The sequence below is a fragment of the Jaculus jaculus genome, chromosome 12, assembly GCF_020740685.1.
Source record: "Jaculus jaculus isolate mJacJac1 chromosome 12, mJacJac1.mat.Y.cur, whole genome shotgun sequence".
Classification (NCBI taxonomy): domain Eukaryota; kingdom Metazoa; phylum Chordata; class Mammalia; order Rodentia; family Dipodidae; genus Jaculus; species Jaculus jaculus.
In genome coordinates, this window is record NC_059113.1 from 5899783 (window position 1) to 5918338 (window position 18556).

At 53.2% G+C, this 18556-nt stretch overlaps 2 protein-coding genes and 1 non-coding gene across 4 annotated transcripts; 2 read left to right on the forward strand and 1 right to left on the reverse strand.

The window, feature by feature from the left end:
* The first annotated feature begins 6817 nt into the window (after window positions 1-6817).
* Window positions 6818-12968, forward strand: Plscr3 (phospholipid scramblase 3). Of its 2 annotated transcripts, none has more exons than XM_004669170.2 (8): window positions 6818-6896; window positions 7114-7280; window positions 7537-7772; window positions 7862-7904; window positions 8012-8232; window positions 8375-8536; window positions 11900-12061; window positions 12253-12968. In XM_004669170.2, exons 2-8 carry the CDS (start codon window positions 7274-7276, stop codon window positions 12307-12309), a joined length of 888 nt encoding a protein of 295 aa, XP_004669227.1. In that variant the 5' UTR covers window positions 6818-6896; window positions 7114-7273; the 3' UTR covers window positions 12310-12968. The 2 variants fall into 2 exon arrangements, with proteins under 2 accessions (XP_004669227.1, XP_044987494.1); XM_045131559.1 differs by having other exon boundaries at window positions 6823-6896; window positions 7108-7280.
* On the forward strand, window positions 10300-10403 carry LOC123453858. Its single transcript, XR_006633035.1, has one exon. It is a non-coding gene; the product is annotated as a U6 spliceosomal RNA (small nuclear RNA).
* Tnk1 (tyrosine kinase non receptor 1) lies at window positions 12945-18241 on the reverse strand. Its single transcript, XM_004669239.2, has 12 exons — window positions 17976-18241; window positions 17800-17870; window positions 17493-17684; window positions 17217-17372; window positions 16834-17117; window positions 16385-16658; window positions 15393-15487; window positions 14924-15082; window positions 14604-14680; window positions 13944-14242; window positions 13766-13861; window positions 12945-13685 (listed from the first exon to the last, which is right to left on the reverse strand). The coding sequence occupies exons 1-12, from the start codon at window positions 18139-18141 to the stop codon at window positions 13572-13574; spliced, it is 1983 nt and encodes a 660-aa protein (XP_004669296.2). The 5' UTR covers window positions 18142-18241; the 3' UTR covers window positions 12945-13571.
* Window positions 18242-18556: the final 315 nt, after the last annotated feature.

The window sequence follows — 18556 nt, forward strand, 5'->3', positions numbered from 1 at the left end:
TCTTTCTCTCTCACAAATAAATAAATAAAATATATTTAAATATTTTATGTTTATTTATTTGAGAGACAGAGAGAGAGAGAGAAAGAAAGGAGAGAGAATGGGCATCCCAGGGCCTCCAGTCACTGCAAACAAACTACAGACACATGCGCCACTTTATACGTGTGGCTTGCATAGGTCCTGGGAATCAAACCTGGGTCCTTTGGCTTTGCAGGCAAGTGCCTTAACCGTTTAGCCCTCTCTCTAGCCCTCAGATTTATTTACTTATTATTGTTTTTTCAAAGTAGGGTCTTACTCTGGCCCTGGATGACCTGGAATTCACCTTGTAGTCTCACAGTGGCCTTGACCTCATGGCAATCCTCCTACCTCTGCCTCCCGAATGCTGGGATTAAAGGCCTGCACCACCATGCCCAACTCTCTTTTATTTTATTTATTTATTCTTGGTTTTTCAAATTTTCAAAGTAGGGTCTTACTTTAGCCCAGACTGACCTGGAATTCATTATGTAGTCTCAGGGTGGCCTTAAACTCATGATGATCCTCCTACCTCTGCCTGGGATTAAAGGCATGTGCCACCATGCCCAGATCTTTTTTTTTTTTTTTTTTTTTAATTTTTATTAACATTTTCCATGATTATAAAATATATCCCATGGTAATTCCCTCCCTCCCCACCCCCACACTTTCCCGTTTGAAATTCCATTCTCAATCATATTACCTCCCCATTACAATCATTGTAATTACATATATACAATATCAACCTATTAAGTATCCTCCTCCCTTCCTTTCTCCACCCTTTATGTCTCCTTTTCAACTTACTGGCCTCTGCTACTAAGTATTTTCATTCTCACACAGAAGCCCAGTCATCTGTAGCTAGGATCCCCATATGAGAGAGAACATGTGGCGCTTGGCTTTCTGGGCCTGGGTTACCTGACTTAGTATAATACTTTCCAGGTCCATCCATTTTTCTGCAAATTTCATAACTTCATTTTTCTTTACCGCTGAGTAGAACTCCATTGTATAAATGTACCACATCTTCATTATCCACTCATCTGTTGAGGGACATCTAGGCTGGTTCCATTTCCCATGCCCAGATCTTTTTATTTTTATTTATTTATTTATTCACTTATTTGATAGAAAGGGACAGAGAGAGAGAGAATATGGGTGTGCCAGGGTTTCTGACCACTGCAAACAAACTCCAGAAGCATGTGCCACCTTGTGCATCTGGCTTATGTGGGTCCTGGGGAATCAAACTGAGGTCCTTTGGCTTTGCAGGCAAGAGCCTTAACTGCTACCATCTCTCCAACCTTCTTTTAGTTTTTTTGTTTGTTTGTTTTTTCTGAGGTAGGGTCTTGCTCTAGCTCAGGCTGACCTGGAATTCACTATGTAGTCTCAGGTTAGCCTCCAACTCATGTCAATCCTCCTACTTCTGCTCCCAAGTGCTGGGATTAAAGGCGTGTGCTACCATGCCCGGATCCTCTTGTAGTTTTTAAAAAATATTTTATCTGAGCTGGACAGATGGTTTATCCGTTAAGGCGCTTGCCTGCAAAGCCAAAGAACTCATGTTCAAATCTTCAGATCCCAATTGGCCAGATGCAAATGTGCAATGTCCCACACATGCCACAAGGGGGCGCATGCATTTGGAGTTCACAGCAGGCTAAAGGTCCTGGGCCACTCTTTCTCCAATAGTAATAATAATAATAGGGCTGGAGAGATTGTTTATAGTGGTTAAATCACTTGCCTGCAAAGCCAAAGAACTTAGGTTCAGTTCCTCAGGACCCATGTAAGCCAGATGTACAAGGTGACACACACATGTGGAGTTTGTTTGCAGTGGGTGGAGGCCCTGGTGCTCCCATTCTCTCTCTTTCTTTCTCTTTCTCTCTCAAATAAAAAAATAAATATAAAATATTTTTACAAAAAGAGCCGGGCATGGTGGGACATGCCTTTAACCCCAGCACTCAGGAGGTAGAGGTAGGAGGATCGTCATGAGTTCGAGGCCACCCTACCCTGAGACTACATAGTGAATTCTGAATTACAGGTCAGCCTGAGCTAGAGACCTCACCACAAAAAACCCAAAATAGATATATACATATATTTGTGAGGACAGAGAGAAGACAGAAAGATGGAAAGAGACAGAATGAGTACACTAGGGCCTTTTATCACTGTAAATGAGCTCCAGATGAATGGGCAACTTTGTGCATGCTTCTGGCTTTACTGGGTACTGAGGAATTGAGCCCAGATCAGCAGGCTTTAAAATTTTTTTTTGTTTTGTTTTTTTGTTTTTCAAGGTAGGGTTTCGCTCTCTCTAGCCCAGGCTAACCTCGAATTCACGATGGGAGTCTCAGGGTGGCCTCAAACTCTTGGTGATCCTCCTACCTCTGGCTCCCTGAGTGCTGGAACTAAAGGCATGTGCCACCACGCCCAGCTTAATCAGCAGGCTTTTTAAGGAAGCGCCTTTAACCACTGAGACATCTCCCCAGCCCGTATACCTGTGTATACTTAAATTTTATTTTATTTTATTTTATTTATTTATGGGAGAGAGAGAAAGAGGGGGAGAATGGACACACCAAGGCCTCTAACCACTGCAAAGAAACTCCAGACCCATGAACCACTGTATGTACTACATGCCTTACATGGGACCTGGAGAATCGAACCTGGGTCCTTAGGCTTTGCAGGCAAGTGCCTTAACTGCTATGCTATCTGTTCAGCCCCTGTGTATATTTTTAAATATTTTTGTTATTTATCTGCAAGCAGAGAGAGAGAGAGAGAGAGAAAAATGAGAGAGAGAATGGGTGCACCAGGGCCTCTTGGCAGGGCCGCCTTCTGTTGCAAATGAACTCCATATGCATGTGCCACTTTGTGCATCAGGCTGCAAACAAACTCCAGACATATGGGCTACTTTTTGCTTCTGGCTTGACATGGGTACTAGGAACTTGAACCCAGGCTGTCAGGCATAGTAAATAAGCCCCTTTAACTGCTGAAGTTTTTGCTCAACTGTCACCGTTTCAATGATACCTTCCCAGACTTAAGAACTGTAACTCCTTTCCCTAAAAATTAAGGGGCTAAATATGTTGCTTAGTGGTAGAGTCTTGCACAGCATGTATGAGGCTCTGGACTCAATCTTTCATACTACTTAGAAAAAAAAATGGCTAGATTTTCCACTGCCTATGTAAAGCCAGACGCACAAAACGGCACATCTGAGGTTCATTCGCAGCAGGTGAAGGCCCTGGCACACCCATGGTTTCTCTCATGCTCTCTTCTTTCTCGCTCAGATTAAAAAAATAATAATAATAAAGAGCTAGGGCTAGTGGTGCACAGCTTGAATCCTAGGATTCAGGAAGCTGATGTAAGAAGACTGCATGAGCTCAAGGCCAGGTTGGTCTACAGAGTTGCAGATCAGCCTGTTCCAGAGTGAGACCTTGCTTCAAAAGTAACAACCAGGACTGGAGAGATGGCTTAGTGGTTAAGGAACTTGCCTGCAAGCCAAAGGACCCAGGTTGGATTCCCTAGTACCCATGTAAAACCAGATGCACAAGTTGGCACATGTGTCTGGAATTCGTTTGCAGTGGCTGGAGATCCTGGTATGCCCATCCTATCTGCCTTTCTCTCTCTCCCTCAAGTAAATAAATTTTATAAAATTGAGCTGGAGGGATGGCTTATTGGTTAAGACATTTGCCCATGAAGCCTAATGTCCCTACCTGAAAAAAAAAAAAAAATATATATATATATATATATATATATATATATATATATATATATATGACTGGAGAGATGGCTTAGTGGTTAAAGAGCTTGCCTGTGAAGCCTAAGGACCTAAGTTTGACTCTCTAGAATCCATCCATGTAAGCTAGATACACATGGCGATGCACGTATCTGGAGCTCGTTTGCAGTGGCTGGAGGCCCTGGTGTGCCCATTCTCTCTCTCTCTCTCAAACATATGTGCATGTATATCTATAATCAGACCCCGCCCACTTCTCATCTTCCTCATCATGCTGGTTTTCTTCACAGCACTTCCCACCATCCCCTTCCCAGATATTTTATTTAACTATTATTTTTCTTCTACCGAAACATACTGTGATAGTTTGATTCAGATGTCCCCATAAACTTAGGTGTTCCGAATACTAGGTTCCCAGCTGATGGATATTTGGGAATTAATGCATCCCGGAGAGAGTGTATTGTTGGGGGCAGGCTTATGGGTGTTCTAGCCAGTTTCCCCATGCCAGTGTTTGGCACAGTCTCCTGTCCCTCTTATCCACCTTACGTGGCCAAGGGGGTGATGTCCACCTCTGTTCATGCCATCGTTTTCCCCTGCCATCAGGGAGCTTCCCCTGGGGCCTGTGAGCCAAAATAAACCTCTTTTTCCCACAAGCTGCTCTTGGGTGAGTGATTTCTACCAGTAATGTGAACCTGACTGCAACGCATATACACATAAAGTACAAAACTTGTAACTTTTTCTTCAGGAAAGGCCAACAGACTGGCTTTGTTATTTTGTTTGTTTGTTTATTTTTATTTATTTATTTGAGAGTGACAGAGAGAGAGATGAGGGGGGAATGGGCATGTCAGGGCCTCCAGCCATTGCAAAGGAACTCCAGACGCGTGCGCCCCCTTGTGCATCTGGCTAATGTGGGTCCTGGGGAATCGAGTCTCAAACCGAAGTCCTTAGGCTTCACAGGCAAGTGCTTAACTGCTAAGCCATCTCTCCAGCCCTGACTTTGTTATTTTTATTAGTTCTTTTATTTATTTGAGAGAGAGAGAAGCAGAAAGAGAGAATGGGCGCTCCAGGGCCTCCAGGCACTGCAAAGAAACTCCAAACACATGCGCCACCTTGTGCACCTGGCTTACGTTGATCCTGGGGAGTAAGATGGGGTTCCTTTGACTTTGCAGGTAAATGCCTTAACCACTAAGCCATCTCTCCAGCCTTTTTGTTTATTTATTTTTTTTTTTGAGGTAGGGTCTCACTCTAGCTCAGGCTGACCTGGAATTCACCCTGTAGTCTCAGGGTGGTCTTGAACTCATGGCGATCCTCCTACCTCTGCCTCCTGAGTGCTGGGATTAAAGATGTTCAGCACCATGCCCGGCTTCTGGCCCTTTTCTTTCTTTCTTTCTTTCTTTCTTTCTTTCTTTCTTTCTTTCTTTCTTTCTTTCTTTCTTTCTTTCTTTCTTTCTTTCTTTCTGTTGTTGTTGTTGTTGTTGTTGTGAGAGAAAGAATGGGTGAGGCAGGGCCTCCAGCCACTGCAACCAAATTCCAGATGCACGTGCCCCCTTGTGCGCATGTGCAACCTTGAGCCCTGGAGTCACTTTGTGCATCTGGGTTAGTGGGACTTGGAAAGCCGAACATGAGTCTGTAGGCTTCACAGGCAAGTGCCTTAACCACTGCTCGATTCCTCCAGCCCTGTAACGTTTTCTTAACTGATACACATTCCTATTGACTCAGATGCTATCTCACAACATAGTGCTTGCCAGAACCTTTGCTGGATAGCTGAGTTTCTGAGTTGACTTGAAGGAAGCTGGCTCATGACTTGGGCTATGTGGCGTCTAAGGTATCAGGGGACACAGGGAGAGAGCAAACACTTGGGCCCGCAGCGGATGCTAACTGAAGCTGTGGAAAGAGCTGGGCAGCTCATAAACATGGAACTAGGGGTAGGAAGGTTCCCAAACCTGTTTCTCCAAGCATTCAGTTTGGTGGGTGAAACCTGCTGGCATCTGCCTGGCTACAAGACAGGCTACAGGTCAACCTGGGCTTCTCATCTCACTGCCTGGCCGCATTCGACGCTGCTGTCCACACATCTAAACCTGTTTCTTGTCTGCACCACCACTGCTCCGGCTCTCACGACTAACAGCCCGGCTCCTCATTGCAGTGTGGACTGCGCGATGTTTTCAAAGCACAAATTAGACCTGTCTGTGGATCACTGTATTCTTCAGGTCAAGTCCCCGGACCCCCGAAACCCTGTGTGTATTTACACCACACTGCCTTTGCTTTGAGAACAGGCCTCTCTCTGTAGTTCAGACTGGCCTCCAACTTGAAGATCCGTCTGCCTCCAAGGAGCCATCGTCATACCTGTCCCCAATACCTTTCTTTTCTTTTGATCTTTTTTTCTTTTTTTCCGTTGGTTTTTCGAGGTAGGGTCTCGCTCCAGCCCAAGCTGACCTGGAATTCACCGTGTAGTCTCAGGCTGGTCTCGAACTCACGGCGATCCTCCTACCTCTGCCTCCCGAATGCTGGGATCAAAGGCGTGCGCCGTAGCAATGCAGTCCTGACTTAGCCCCTTACCCACGACAATCCTGTCTCTGCCTCCCCCGAGCGCTGGGCTTACAGGCCTTTTCTGAGCAAATGTCTTCCCCAGAGCATCACACTCATCCCTGAGGACACGTCTGGCGGCCTGTCACCCGCGTGATTTGGGGGGGGGTGGGAGGCCTGAATGGAGACCCGTGAGGGTCACCGCTGCGGCAGGGCAGGAAGACAAGGTCGCCCTAAGGGGGTGGAAAGAGAAGCCGGAGCCAACCTGGGAAGCCAATGGGTGAAGGGGACGGGTGTTCGCGCACCGCCCCCGGGAGGAGCATCCCAGGGTCCCGCGCGGCCCGGGCCTCGCACCGCACCGCGCCGCACCGCGGGCCCCGCCGCCCGGCTCGCACAGCTGGGGGCTCGGCGGCCGACCCCTCCGCGGCTCTCATTTGCCCCTGCGCTCGGAGCGCCAGAGGCGGCGAGCCCGGCGAGGCGAGGGGCGGCGCGCGGGCCCCACGCTCCGAAGTCCGGGAGCCGCGGCCGGGCCTCCGCGCAGGCGCGCACGCGGCGAGGGGCGGGGCCTGCGCGCGGGGCGGGGCCACGTTCTGGGCCCGCCCCCGCCGGCCCCAGGGAGCAGCCGAGTGCGTGGTCCCCCCACCCCGACTTATCCTAGGGGCTTCAGGTGAGCGGGGGCATGTAGAGGGGCCAGGGGCACCTCCCTCGGGGGTCGGGCCGTCTGTCTGACCGCGGGTCCGTCTGTCCTGCTGTCCGTGGACAGCTGCCTCCGCGGAGCATGGGAGAACAAAGGGAGGGGGCGGTCCTGGGGCTCTCGAGGGAATCCGGGGTCCCAGGTACCCCGCCCCGCCCGCTGACACTTTCGGTTTCTCCCGGAGTCCTAGGCGCCGCCCTACAGACCCTGGGCCGGCGCTGGGTGCAGACACCTCTCCGCGCTTTCCTGTGCGTCTTTGTGTCTGTCTCTGTTGTCTGTCTGGCTGTCTCCGAGCTGGCCTCCACTTCCCCGGAGTAAGCCAGCGTCCCACGGTCCTGGGCACGTTTCCCATGGCAGGTAAGTGTGTGCTAGGCCGTGGGCCGGGGGGTCTCCGTTATCCCCCCCCACACACACACCACGAATTTGGGTGCCTAGCGTTGAACACATCCTCCTGGAATGTGCTCGGACTGGCTGTGTGGGGCCCACCCTTCCTCCCGGGGAGCCTCCGCCTTGTTCCCCTGCCTCATTGTCCTCCTGCATTTCCCCAGGGGCCTTGGGCTGAGAATGAGGGGAGGGATGAAAACACAGGTTCCTCTCTGACCTATCCCCACAGGCTACTTGCCCCCAAAAGGCTACGCTCCTTCGCCCCCACCTCCCTACCCAGTGACTGCTGGATATCCGGAGCCAGCGTTGCATCCTGGGCCCGGGCCGGCCCCGGTGCCTGCCCAGGTGCCTGCCCCTGCTCCCGGCTTCGCTGTCTTCCCTTCACCAGGCCCGGTGGCCCCAGGGTCTCCTGCTCCTTTCTTGCCACTGCCAGGGGTGCCTTCTGGCCTTGAATTCCTAGTGCAGGTGAGTGGGAAGGAGGATGACTTGGGGAGGAACAGAACTGGGCGATCGGGCTGAACGGTTGATGTCAGCTCTGCCGCTGCTCTTTCCAGATTGACCAGATCTTGATTCACCAGAAGGCTGAACGACTGGAGTGTAAGTAGGAGGAGGGGCCTTGTGGGACCTTTTTATCACTGCAGGGACGACCGGTGGGCTTCTGGGTCACAAGGCACCTGAGCCTCAGTGTGTGTCCACCTTCACAGCGTTCCTAGGCTGGGAGACCTGCAATAGGTACGAACTGCGCTCCGGGGCTGGGCAGCCCCTGGGCCAGGCGGCGGAGGAGAGCAACTGTTGTGCCCGTCTGTGCTGTGGCGCCCACCGGCCGCTGCGTGTCCGCCTGGCGGACCCTGGGGATCGCGAGGTGCTGCGCCTGCTCCGCCCGCTCCACTGTGGCTGCGGCTGCTGCCCCTGCGGCCTCCAGGAGGTGGGCAGCAGGTCTCGTGTGAAGGGTGGCTCCAGTGGGAGGGGAGATTTAGTGAGGGGCCTGGGTAGACATCACCGAGCTGGGACTACTGCAAAGCTTGGGTATCCTGCGTGATGGTAACCATCTGCCGCTACCACTCCAGATGGAAGTACAGGCGCCTCCCGGTACCACTATTGGCCATGTGCTACAGACTTGGCATCCCTTTCTGCCCAAGTTCTCCATCCAGGATGCTGATCGCCAGACTGTCCTGCGAGTGGTGGGCCCTTGCTGGACCTGTGGCTGTGGCACAGACACCAACTTTGAGGTATCAGGAACCGGGCAAGATGCCCTAGGCCCTGTATAAACCAAAATGGCAGCTTCCGGGACGCATGCAGGGTGGCTCAAAGTCAAGACCAAAGCCAATCCATCAGTAGAAATCTATTGTGATTCCTACACTTTCAGTTTGCTTCTGTTCAGAAATGGAATGGTCCTATAAAAGCAAAGCAAAAAAAAAAAAAAAAAATCATTTTCAAGGTCAATGCTAAGTTTTACCTACAGCCTTTGTATGGGAGGGGAGGGGTTGAAATCCAAGTCCAGCCTGGATCTAGAGTGAAGAAAGATTATCTTATGGTTTGCTTTTAGTACTTAAGTTGGGCATGGTCTGGGTCCATATAACTGCTATGCTTAAGCCTGTGAGCAGAGGTCCTGCAGAGCAACACTGGTTTAGCATCTTGGCTTGTTCTGCCAGCCTAGACTTCCAAACGACCTACCCAACTTAAAGCCCATGCAGTGTCCTTCTCACCCTGGCTTCCTGTTACTGTCTCAAACCTGGAGAACCAGATGGTGAGAGATTTTTGTTTTGTTTTGGTTTTTTGAGGTAGGATCTCGCTCTAGCCCAGGCTGACTTGGAATTCACTGTGTAGTCTCACGCTGGCCTCGAACTCAGTGATCCTCTTACCTCTGCCACCCAGTGCTGGGGCTTAAAGGCATGTGACACCATACTCAGCTGTGATGAAGAGTTTTGTTTGTTTTTTTTTTTTTAATTTTATTTATTTATTTATTTGAGAGCGACAGACACAGAGAGAAAGACAGATAGAGGGAGAGAGAGAGGATGGGCGCGCCAGGGCTTCCAGCCTCTGCAAACGAACTCCAGACGTGTGCGCCCCCTTGTGCATCTGGCTAACGTGGGCTGGGGAACCGAGCCTCGAACCGGGGTCCTTAGGCTTCACAGGCAAGCGCTTAACCGCTAAGCCATCTCTCCAGCCCGATGAAGAGTTTTAACCAAGTGCCGTTAGTGGCTGAGCCATCTCCCCAGTTCCTGCAATGAAAATTTCAGAATGAGGCTTGGGAAACACCTTGGTTTCTAGAGAACACAGTCACCGACTCCTAAGTTCTTTCAGAGGTAATTCCCTAATTCCCTGTGCAGGTAAAGGAGAAATGACAGGTACAGGTACCATCCAGTAAACTTCAAACATTTGTCTCTTTTTTAATTTTTTTTCTTTTTTGGTTTTTCGAGGTAGGGTTTCCCTCTAGCCCAGGCTGACCTGGAATTCACTGTGTAGTCTTAGGGTGACCTCGAACTCATAGCAATCCTCCTACCTCTGCCTCCTGAGTGCTGGGATTAAAGGTGTGTACCACCACACTCAGCTCTATTTTGTTTTGTTTTGCTTTTTGTTTTTTCGAGGTAGGGTCTCACTTTAGCTCAGGCTGACCTGGAATTCTCTATGTAGTCTCAGGGTGGCCTTGAACTCATCGTGATCCTCCTACCTTTGCCTCCCAAGTGTTGGGATTAAAGGTATGCACCACCATACCCAGCTCCAGGTCTTTTATCTTAGAAAGCAAGAGAGAGAGAATTGGCACGCCAGGGCCTCAGCCTCTGAAATCAAACTCCAGACTCTTGTAACACCTAGTGGGCCTGTGTGACCTTGCATTTGCCTCACCTTTTTGTGTCTGGCTTATGTGGGATCTGGAAATTTGAGCATGGGTCCTTAGGCTTCACAGGTAAACGCTTTACCTGCTAAGCCATCTCTTCAGCCCTGTATTCAATATTTTATTTATTTGTAAGCAGAGAGAGAGAGGAGACAGATAATGCTCGCTTCAGGAGCACATACACTAAAGTTGGAACAATGCAGAGATTAGCATGGCCCCTGTGCAAGGATGACATGCCAATTTGTGAAGCGTTCCCTATTTTTGTAAAAGAGAGAGAGAGAGAGAGAGAGAATGGGCATGCCAGGGCCACCTAACACTTCAAACAGACTCCAGATGCATGTGCCACTTTGTGCCTCTGGCTTTACGTGGGTACTGGGGAATTAGGCTCTGCAGGCAAGTGCCTTAACCTCTGAGCCATCTCTCCAGCCCCCTAACATTTCTTTCTTTTTTTTAAAATTTTTTAGATATTTATTTATTTGAAAGAGAGAGGAAAAGAGGCAGATAGAGAATGGGCACACCAGGGCCTCCAGCCACTGCAAACAAACTCTAGACACATGCACCACCTTGTGTATCTGGCTCACATGGGTACTGGGGAACTGAACCTGGCTCCTTTGGCTTACTCAGCAAGCACTTGAACTGCTGAGCCATCTCTCCAGCGCCACATTTCTTTTTTTTTTTTTTTTTTTTTTTTTTTTTGGTTTTTCAAGGTAGGGTCTCACTCTAGCCCAGACTGACCTGGAATTCACTATGGAGTCTCAGGGTGGCCTCGAACTCACGGCAATCCTCCTACCTCTGCCTCCCAGTGCTGGGATTAAAGGCGTGCGCCACCACTCCTGGCTTTTTTTTTTTTTTTTTTTCCAAGGTAAGGTTTCACCGTGGCTCAGGCTGGCCTGGGACTGGGCTTCAGAAAGCACTCCATGGCATAGCCCAGTAGGAGAAAGGGATGGAGAAGATAGGAGGACATAGCTTCAGTTCTGTTTACCAGAGCAGAGCAGAGGGACCAGAAGTCACCATGTGACCACTCTCTCCCACAGGCTTCTTGTTGCTGGGCAGATGGGGACTCATGATCCTCAGAAGCCACTTACTGGCACTCCCTTCCACTAGGCTCAGCTCCCCTGTAGATAAAGCTCTCGTGTGATGCTGGACAAAGGACTCAACTGCCTTGTGGACTAGAGAAAAGCCACCCCTTTGAGTGTACATCGCCCCTGAGGGGAGTTTGGAAGCCTTGTCTTCCCTCTCGCCTAGGCCGCTCTGCTAGGGCATGGACTGCACCAACCGTGGGTGTCAGGGACACTGGTGACCAAAGAAAACCTAGCAGCCTGCCACCTATCACTGATAGGCAGTGACTGACGTCATGGATGACTTATTTGAGAGTGACAGAGAGAGAAAGAGGCAGACAGAGAGGGAGGGAGAATGGGCACGCCAGGGCCTCCAGACATTGCAAACAAAATCCAGACGCATGCGCCCCCTTGTGCATCTGGCTAACGTGGGACCTGGGGAATCTAGCCTCGAACCAGGGTCCTTAGGCTTCACAGGCAAGCGGTTAACCGCTAAGCCATCTCTCCAGCCCATGGATGACTTTTGGAAAGCTACGGTTCGCTACGGTTCGGAGTCTAAATCCCGATTTTCACCGTGCTGTTCATGGAACCAAGCTCTCTTCAGTTTCCCACACTGTCACACGGGAGCCTAAAGCTTTTGGGGAGACTCGTGGAGTGCGAGTGGGGGCGTCCCCCACAGTTGGGTCCTTCCTCCCCGACAGGTGAAGACCAAGGACGAGTCCCGCAGCGTGGGCCGCATCAGCAAGCAGTGGGGCGGGCTGCTCCGAGAAGCCCTCACCGACGCCGACGACTTTGGCCTGCAGTTCCCAGTGGACCTGGATGTGAAGGTTAAGGCTGTCCTGCTGGGAGCCACGTTCCTCATTGTGAGTTGGGGTGACTTCTGCCCCTCCCCTCCTGCGACTCCTCTGCCAGCACACGCCAGCTTTGTTCCCCTCCTGGGCTCTTGCGCGAAGGTCAGGGACACGTGATGGCGGGTCGTGGGTCCAGACGTGGAGTGGGGTGGCCGGGCCAGGCTGCCCAGTCAGAACTCCCGCTGACACTGGCCTTCCCTTAGGACTACATGTTCTTTGAGAAGCGAGGCGGCCCTGGGCCCTCTGCCATCACCAGCTAGAAGCCACTTCAGGGTGAGAAGATCTTCACCTCAATCAGGATTCAAGATGGTCATGACGTGCCCTGGCCCAAGACCCTAAGAGGCGACTCTTTTCCTCACTTTACACTGCAAAGGACAGACAGGGATGCCTGAGTGGCTGAGAGCCATGGCATCTGCTCCCTTCCCTTTCCTCTGGCCGCCGCCTCTGTGGCCCTCTGCAGGGTATATATGAGAGACTTTCCCACCGTGCTCCCCATCTCTCAGCAGACCCTACGCACACAGCCACGTCAGCTTCCACGCCTCACCTGCCCGCCCCTTCCCATCCTCTTCCGAGGCCCCTGCACCACTGGAGGCCTTTGGAATCCAGGACTCGGGCTTTACAACAGGGCTGGGGGATGAAGGGCCAGCAGCACCAAAGATGGCAGATAATGCTGCTGTTTCCCCTCTGCCAACTTTGCCAGTTTAGCCCAGTATGGCACTGTGAGGGGATTCCTGCCTCCCCAGCTAACAGCTGTAGAGGCTGGGCCCCAGTGCCAACTTCCTTTCCCCCTTGGGTCCTGCCACAGCTGGTGCTTGCTGCAGCTTCCTGTGCCTTATTTAACCATCCCTTCCTTCCCTCGCTTTAGGAAGGAGGCTGCGTCTTTATATGTTTATTCATATAAACTTTGTAACTTTTTGAACATTGGAAGACATATGTAATGGGGGAGGGCAGAAGAAGGCATCAATGTGGGATAAAGCAAAGGGAACTTCAAGCCAGACTGCGGTTGGCCCATCTCATAATCTATGCCATCAGTATCAAAAATCCTCGAATTGGAGAGGGCAGTTTTCATCACGCTTGGTAGCTCTGGACCAAACCAAGGCAGTTTGGGTTTCGCCTTCCAGTCACTTGGGCTGTTCTTTCATCCAACATGGGTCCCCCATTGAGTCCAGTGAGGTAGCTAATGACAGTTCAGAATGGCTGTTCCATGGCCCAGATGGCCACATGGTCACCGTCCGTAGTGAGTAGACGGGCCCTCCAGATATGATGTGTCACGGTTCTTCCTCCAAGCTGTCCTTGTTTGGGAGTGGACTGGATCTTTCTCGTCTAGCCAAAGGTACTTGGCCTTCCTCGCCCCTCAGTGACTGACCCTGGTCACTTCTCACATCTCCTTATGGCAGCCGGAATCTCCCAAGGTGGGAAACATCTGCTTCTGTCAAGATCTTAGTTCAGCCTGCTTGGCTTCCTAAGGCTGGGCCCTGAGGTGCTGGCTGCACACCAGTGTATGCGCCCAAGGAAGCAGAGCTCAGGACCGGGCCAGGACGTAACGGCTGGCTGCTGACAGGTCCCACTGATGACGCTCCAGGATGCGCCGGCAGTCGGCTCTGGACCTGCTGCTCAGGTGGAAGAGCTGGTCTACCTGTGGAGTAGGAGGGAGCAGCTGACTTCCAGGGGACAGGACAGGAGAGAGAACCGGGGTTAAAAGAGGGCTAGCTTTACCTTGAGGTTCCGAACAGCAGAAGCCACATCTCCTCCAGTGGCCCTGAGTGCCACCTGGCATTCCTGGTGGGTGACTCCATGCACACTCAACCCCACCTATGGGGACAAATGCTTGCTCAGACCCTGCCCCATCTTGTAGGCCCTTCTGGGATACCGGGTCATTTCAGTGGGATCTCACCTCTGTAATCTTCCTCTGCCACTCAGGGTCAGGCAAGAGGCCTCCCGGGGGGCCAGTGGCTTTACTGGCTCCAGCAACTCCACTGTGGTGATTGTAAACAGGTTCTCTTTTGGGCCAGGGAGGCCGTGTCCTTGGGGGCTGGATGGGCTGAGAGGCACTGGGGATAAATGGTGGGCGCGGAGGCAGGTCTGGGGGTCCTCGGGGCACAGCTCTGGAATGTCGAAGCTCAGGGGGACTTGAACCTCCCCCTGAAGGTCGAGGGCCCAGGGATAGCACTGACTCCAGACTCTTGGAAATGCCTGTGTAGTTGAGAAAGACATGCCTGGAGAGGAAGCTCAGGTGCTAGGTCCCATCTTCCTGCTTCCAGTATATTCACAAGAATTTTCAGATGAGCTAACTGGCCCAGTCCTCAAGTTGTCCATGGGTTAGGTGGGATGGCGAGGCACATAGGCAAATAGGTGTCAATTTAGGGGCTGCTAGGAACCCAGAGAACTGAAAGCGGAGGGGCTAGAGCAAAGAGATGTAGTCCAGTCCAGTGGAGAAATCAGGAGGCCTCTGATCTCAAAGTAGAGCCAGGATGCCCCAAGGCAGAATTTGGAGGAAGGAAGTTGAATATGAAAGGCAGAATTGGAGGGCTTCTGAGGCCCTGGAAACACCCACCTTTCATCCTCTGCAGGGGTACTTTCCTTCTCTGGCCTGGTGGTGGCGGACCCCCAGGCTTTGCTTTCTCTCTGTCCCTGGAAGAGAGTGAGCAGCTCATTTTCCAGCCTCCTCCCCACCTGTTTATTACTGACCCCTGACAAAGCACCAGGTTTCCAGGCACACTAATACCCATGGGGCGAGCTCCAGCTTGGGTGGTGGGTGGGGGAAATCCAGTCTTACAACCGTGCCTTGGTCCGGTTGCCAAAGTTTTCTTCGCGGGAAGGCACTTGGTGGGCCCCAGGAGCTCGGCCCTGCGCCCCGCCCCGTCAGCTCCTTACCCTTCTATAGTCCGTTGCTCTCCCCGGGCAGAAGAGCCTCTGTGGGCTGGGAAGGGGGCTGGTGCGCCCCCTAAATCTGCCAGTGTCACTGCTGAGGCCGGGAAGTTGCCCACCTTGAAGGTGCGGCCATTCTGGCCCCTCCAGGTTACGGCGTCCGGGCTGTGAGAAGAGGGGACAGGGAGGGAGGTGTGACCCAGGTGGGGAATGGTGGCCGGGCTCAGGCACCCGCTGCCCGTCAAGCCCTACGCCTTGTGGCCACGTCTGCCTGGAGGAGAGGAAGCGTTCTGCTCCCCAACACAAAAGGGCTCTACGGGCCAAGCAGGGCTCAGCAGGGAGAGCAGGGCTGTGCTGGAGGCCAGCGACCAGTGGGAAAGACCCTGAGATACAAGAGTCAGGGAGCTGGAGACAAGAGGACCGAGAGTCTGGAGGGCTGGGAGGGAGGGACGAGCGGGGGACATGAGGCCGTCACCTGCCCTCGATGATGGTGATGGCGTCACCGGGCTCCATTTGCAAGGCACCTGGTTCTGTGACATCCCTCACACAACGCCCCTCGGGAGGGCAGGCCTGTTAGAGACAGGAGGAAGGAACAGCTGAGCTCCGGGCCTGAGTCAGCACCACCATATGGAAGCAGGAAAGAAAGGACCCCACCCCGCGTGTCTGTGAAACCCAAACCAAGTCTGTCCTCTGCACGGGCTCCCAGGTGGGGCGGTTCCTGTCTCCCAGGGGTAACACAGTGGGGAAGACTTAACGGGGTCCCATGCCAAGCTGGAGATAGCCTGGGTATGGGGAGCAACAAAACAGGGTCCTGTCTCTACCTGGGGGCCACAGGGAGAGCCAACCTGCTCATGGCTTTTACTTCGCCCCCAGGCTCACTGGGTCTCCCCCCTCCGCCACCCCCGGCCAGAGCACAAGACCATCGCACTCCACTGTAGCCCCACTGCCTCAGTTCTCACTTGAACTTCTGCCCCGTCTTTTTGTTTGTTTTCCAGGCAGGGTCTCACTCTGGCCCAGGCTGACCTGTAATTCACTATGGAGTCTCAGGGTGGCCTCAAACTCATGGCGACCATCCTACCTCTGCCTCCAGAGTGCTGGGATCAAAGGTGTGTGCCACCATGCCCAGCCCAGGAAACCTTTTATGATATAGCCCTGCTTCCGTCTAGCAGCCTCATAACTTGGATTTCTCCTCGCACAAAGAACTTCTTTCCTTTCCTTCAGGGGTTACAGTTCTGTGCCTCTTCTCTGGCCCAGACACAGACCTCAGCTTTTCAGCATGCACCTATGTGGCTCGGGGGAACCCCCCCCCCCCAGCTCACTGAGCTTCCTGCAGGAAGGGACTGAATTTGTTTCGTTTAGAGCTGCATCCCAGGCTCCAGCACAAACGTCAGTATATGTTTGTCTTATCCTTGGAACTAGAAGAATAGAGAAGGGACTGTGTGTATCTAGAGAGTTGGGAGTCCCCACCTCTTGGAGCAGCTGTTCCAAGTGAGAAAAGCTAGGCCTGTCCGCAGGGCGGGGAGCCCAGCACCGCAGGGCAAGGGAGTAGAGGGCCCTGGAACAGAGAGGAGGCCTTGGCAGCCGGGCTCGGTCCTGCTCCAGCTTCTGCAGAATGAGGTACGGTGGGACCCCAGCCCACGGTTCCTTGCCTCCAGAGAACATTTCCCACAGCGTCACCCCAAACATCCACACGTCGGAAGCAGATGAGAAGGCTCCCTGGCGCAGGCTCTCCGGGGCACACCTGAGAAAAGCCGAAGGCAGCTGGGCCTGGGCCCCGAGGGGAGCTCACCCTCCACTGAGTAGCCCCGAGTCCCGTCTGTGCCCGCCTCCTTTAGAAGCCCCTTCCAAGCCCCTGGCTATGTGATGTCCTCCAATACCAGCAGCCCCCTGCCTCAGCCTCCAAGCGCAGCCCTTACCAGGCATAGGGGATGGGGCGGTGTCCACCCATTATATAACGGCCCAGGGCACCGCCCACAGGCCGTACCAGTCCGAAATCTGCCACCTTGATGGTGCGAGGGGAGGCCAGCAGCAGGTTGCGAGTGGCAAGGTCCCGGTGGACTAGCCCACGGGACCCTAGGTACACCATTGCTCCGGCCAACTGCCTCAGGAAGATGCAGAGCAGAGCCACAGGTAGAGGGGGCGTCGGGGCAGGAGCTGTCAGGCGTGCATACAAGGAACCCAGTGGAGCCAGCTCCATCACCTGCAGGGCACAGAGATGCATGAGGGACTCAGCACCCCCCCCACACACACACACACTAGCCCTGGGGCTATTGGGAAGCCAGCCCGTGGATTTGCTCACCATTTGCAGAGGCTGGCCTAACACGAGGCCATGCAGACGCAGGACGTGTGGGTGTTCCAGCTTCATCATGACAGATACCTCCTGCAGGAAGTCTCCCAGCTCTGTGCCCACCGGACCCTCAGGACCCACCCGCAGGGATTTGACCGCCACTGGGATCTGGAGGTGGAGGGAAATGCCATCAAATGCCAAGGGTACCATCTGCAGCATCGGGCATGAAGGAAGATGGAAGCAGATGGCCCAGGTCCTCTGGGTGAAGGAAGCCCCCAGGACACTCACACTCTGGCCACTGGGCAGTGTCCACAGCCCTCGGTGGACCACACCAAAACAACCTGAGCCCAACAGCTCCCCTCTGCACACGGCTCCCTCTGGGATCAGACACTTGAGTCCCCCCTCTGGCTCAGGAAGGTACCGAGGGCTGTCTGAGGGTGGAGTGGTCTCCTTTTGCTCAGGGGCGAAACCCCCGAGAATCTGAAACAAGAATAGTGACTCAGGCATGCAGTCCCCCACGACCCTCGCCACTCGGCGTGCTCCATTTCCAGCCTAAGCTGGCCCTTTAAGCCCCTCCAATACCACCACCACATACCTTGTAGACCCAGTTCTTAGACTTGACCCCTGACCGGTGCCTCTTCAGGGCTTCAGCAAGTCTGCGCTGGGCTGGGAGACCAGAATTAGAAGGCTGGGGTATAGGGAAATTGACAGGCAAGACGAGTGGGCGTGGGGGAATGGGGAGCTATGGGGTATCAAGACGGGGGTCCTCACCAGGCCGGCCCATGCCAATGCTGTCCAGGTCCTGAGGCCTTACAAAGTCAAAATGCTCGAGCCGAGTGACATTCAGTTCCTCAAGGATGGGCCGGTAGAACTGGGCTAGCTGGATGTCCCGCAGCAGCCAAAGCAGCCACAAGGTACCACTGTCGTCAGGGAGCATGTCTGCAGAAGGCCGTCTGAGAATGGCACTCTCCTTCAGAGGCAGAGCCCGGGTTGCCCAAAACACCTGAGGCAAGGTGTCAATTGCTACCCTCAACCCAAGCATACTGTCCCCTCACACCAGCAACGCCCAGGGCCGCGGCCTCGGGGAAATCAAATAGGTCATTGGTACTGGGTGGCTAAATCAAAGGCTGGCGCTAAGCTCACAGAGCCACCTAGACTGCCTGCCAGCTGTGTGGCCCTGCGAGCCCCTGCGCTCAGCTCCTGGATCAGAGCCCACGCCCCACGCCCCGGGCCTTCCAGGCAGCTCCTCCAGCCTCCTTAGGTCTGCAGGCCGCTGGGTCCACCTGTCCAAACACCTTCCCCGACGACACGCCGGGCCTCTACCGTACTTGCACGAAGAGAAGCGGCTTGGG

What these genes read in the sequence shown, in the direction of transcription:
- Plscr3 (XM_004669170.2), top strand. An exon ending in GCCTTGAATTCCTAGTGCAG is followed by an intron (nt 7,773 to 7,861) that starts GTGAGTGGGAAG and finishes TGCTCTTTCCAG; the next exon opens with ATTGACCAGATCTTGATTCA. An exon ending in GCACAGACACCAACTTTGAG is followed by an intron (nt 8,537 to 11,899) that starts GTATCAGGAACC and finishes CCTCCCCGACAG; the next exon opens with GTGAAGACCAAGGACGAGTC.
- Tnk1 (XM_004669239.2), bottom strand. Translation starts at nt 18,141, where the DNA reads ATGCTCCCTGACGACAGTGGTACCTTGTGGCTGCTTTGGCTGCTGCGG. An exon ending in CACTGCCCAGTGGCCAGAGT is followed by an intron (nt 17,373 to 17,492) that starts GTGAGTGTCCTG and finishes CTCCACCTCCAG; the next exon opens with ATCCCAGTGGCGGTCAAATC. An exon ending in GAGCAACGGACTATAGAAGG is followed by an intron (nt 14,681 to 14,923) that starts GTAAGGAGCTGA and finishes ACTCTCTTCCAG; the next exon opens with GGACAGAGAGAAAGCAAAGC.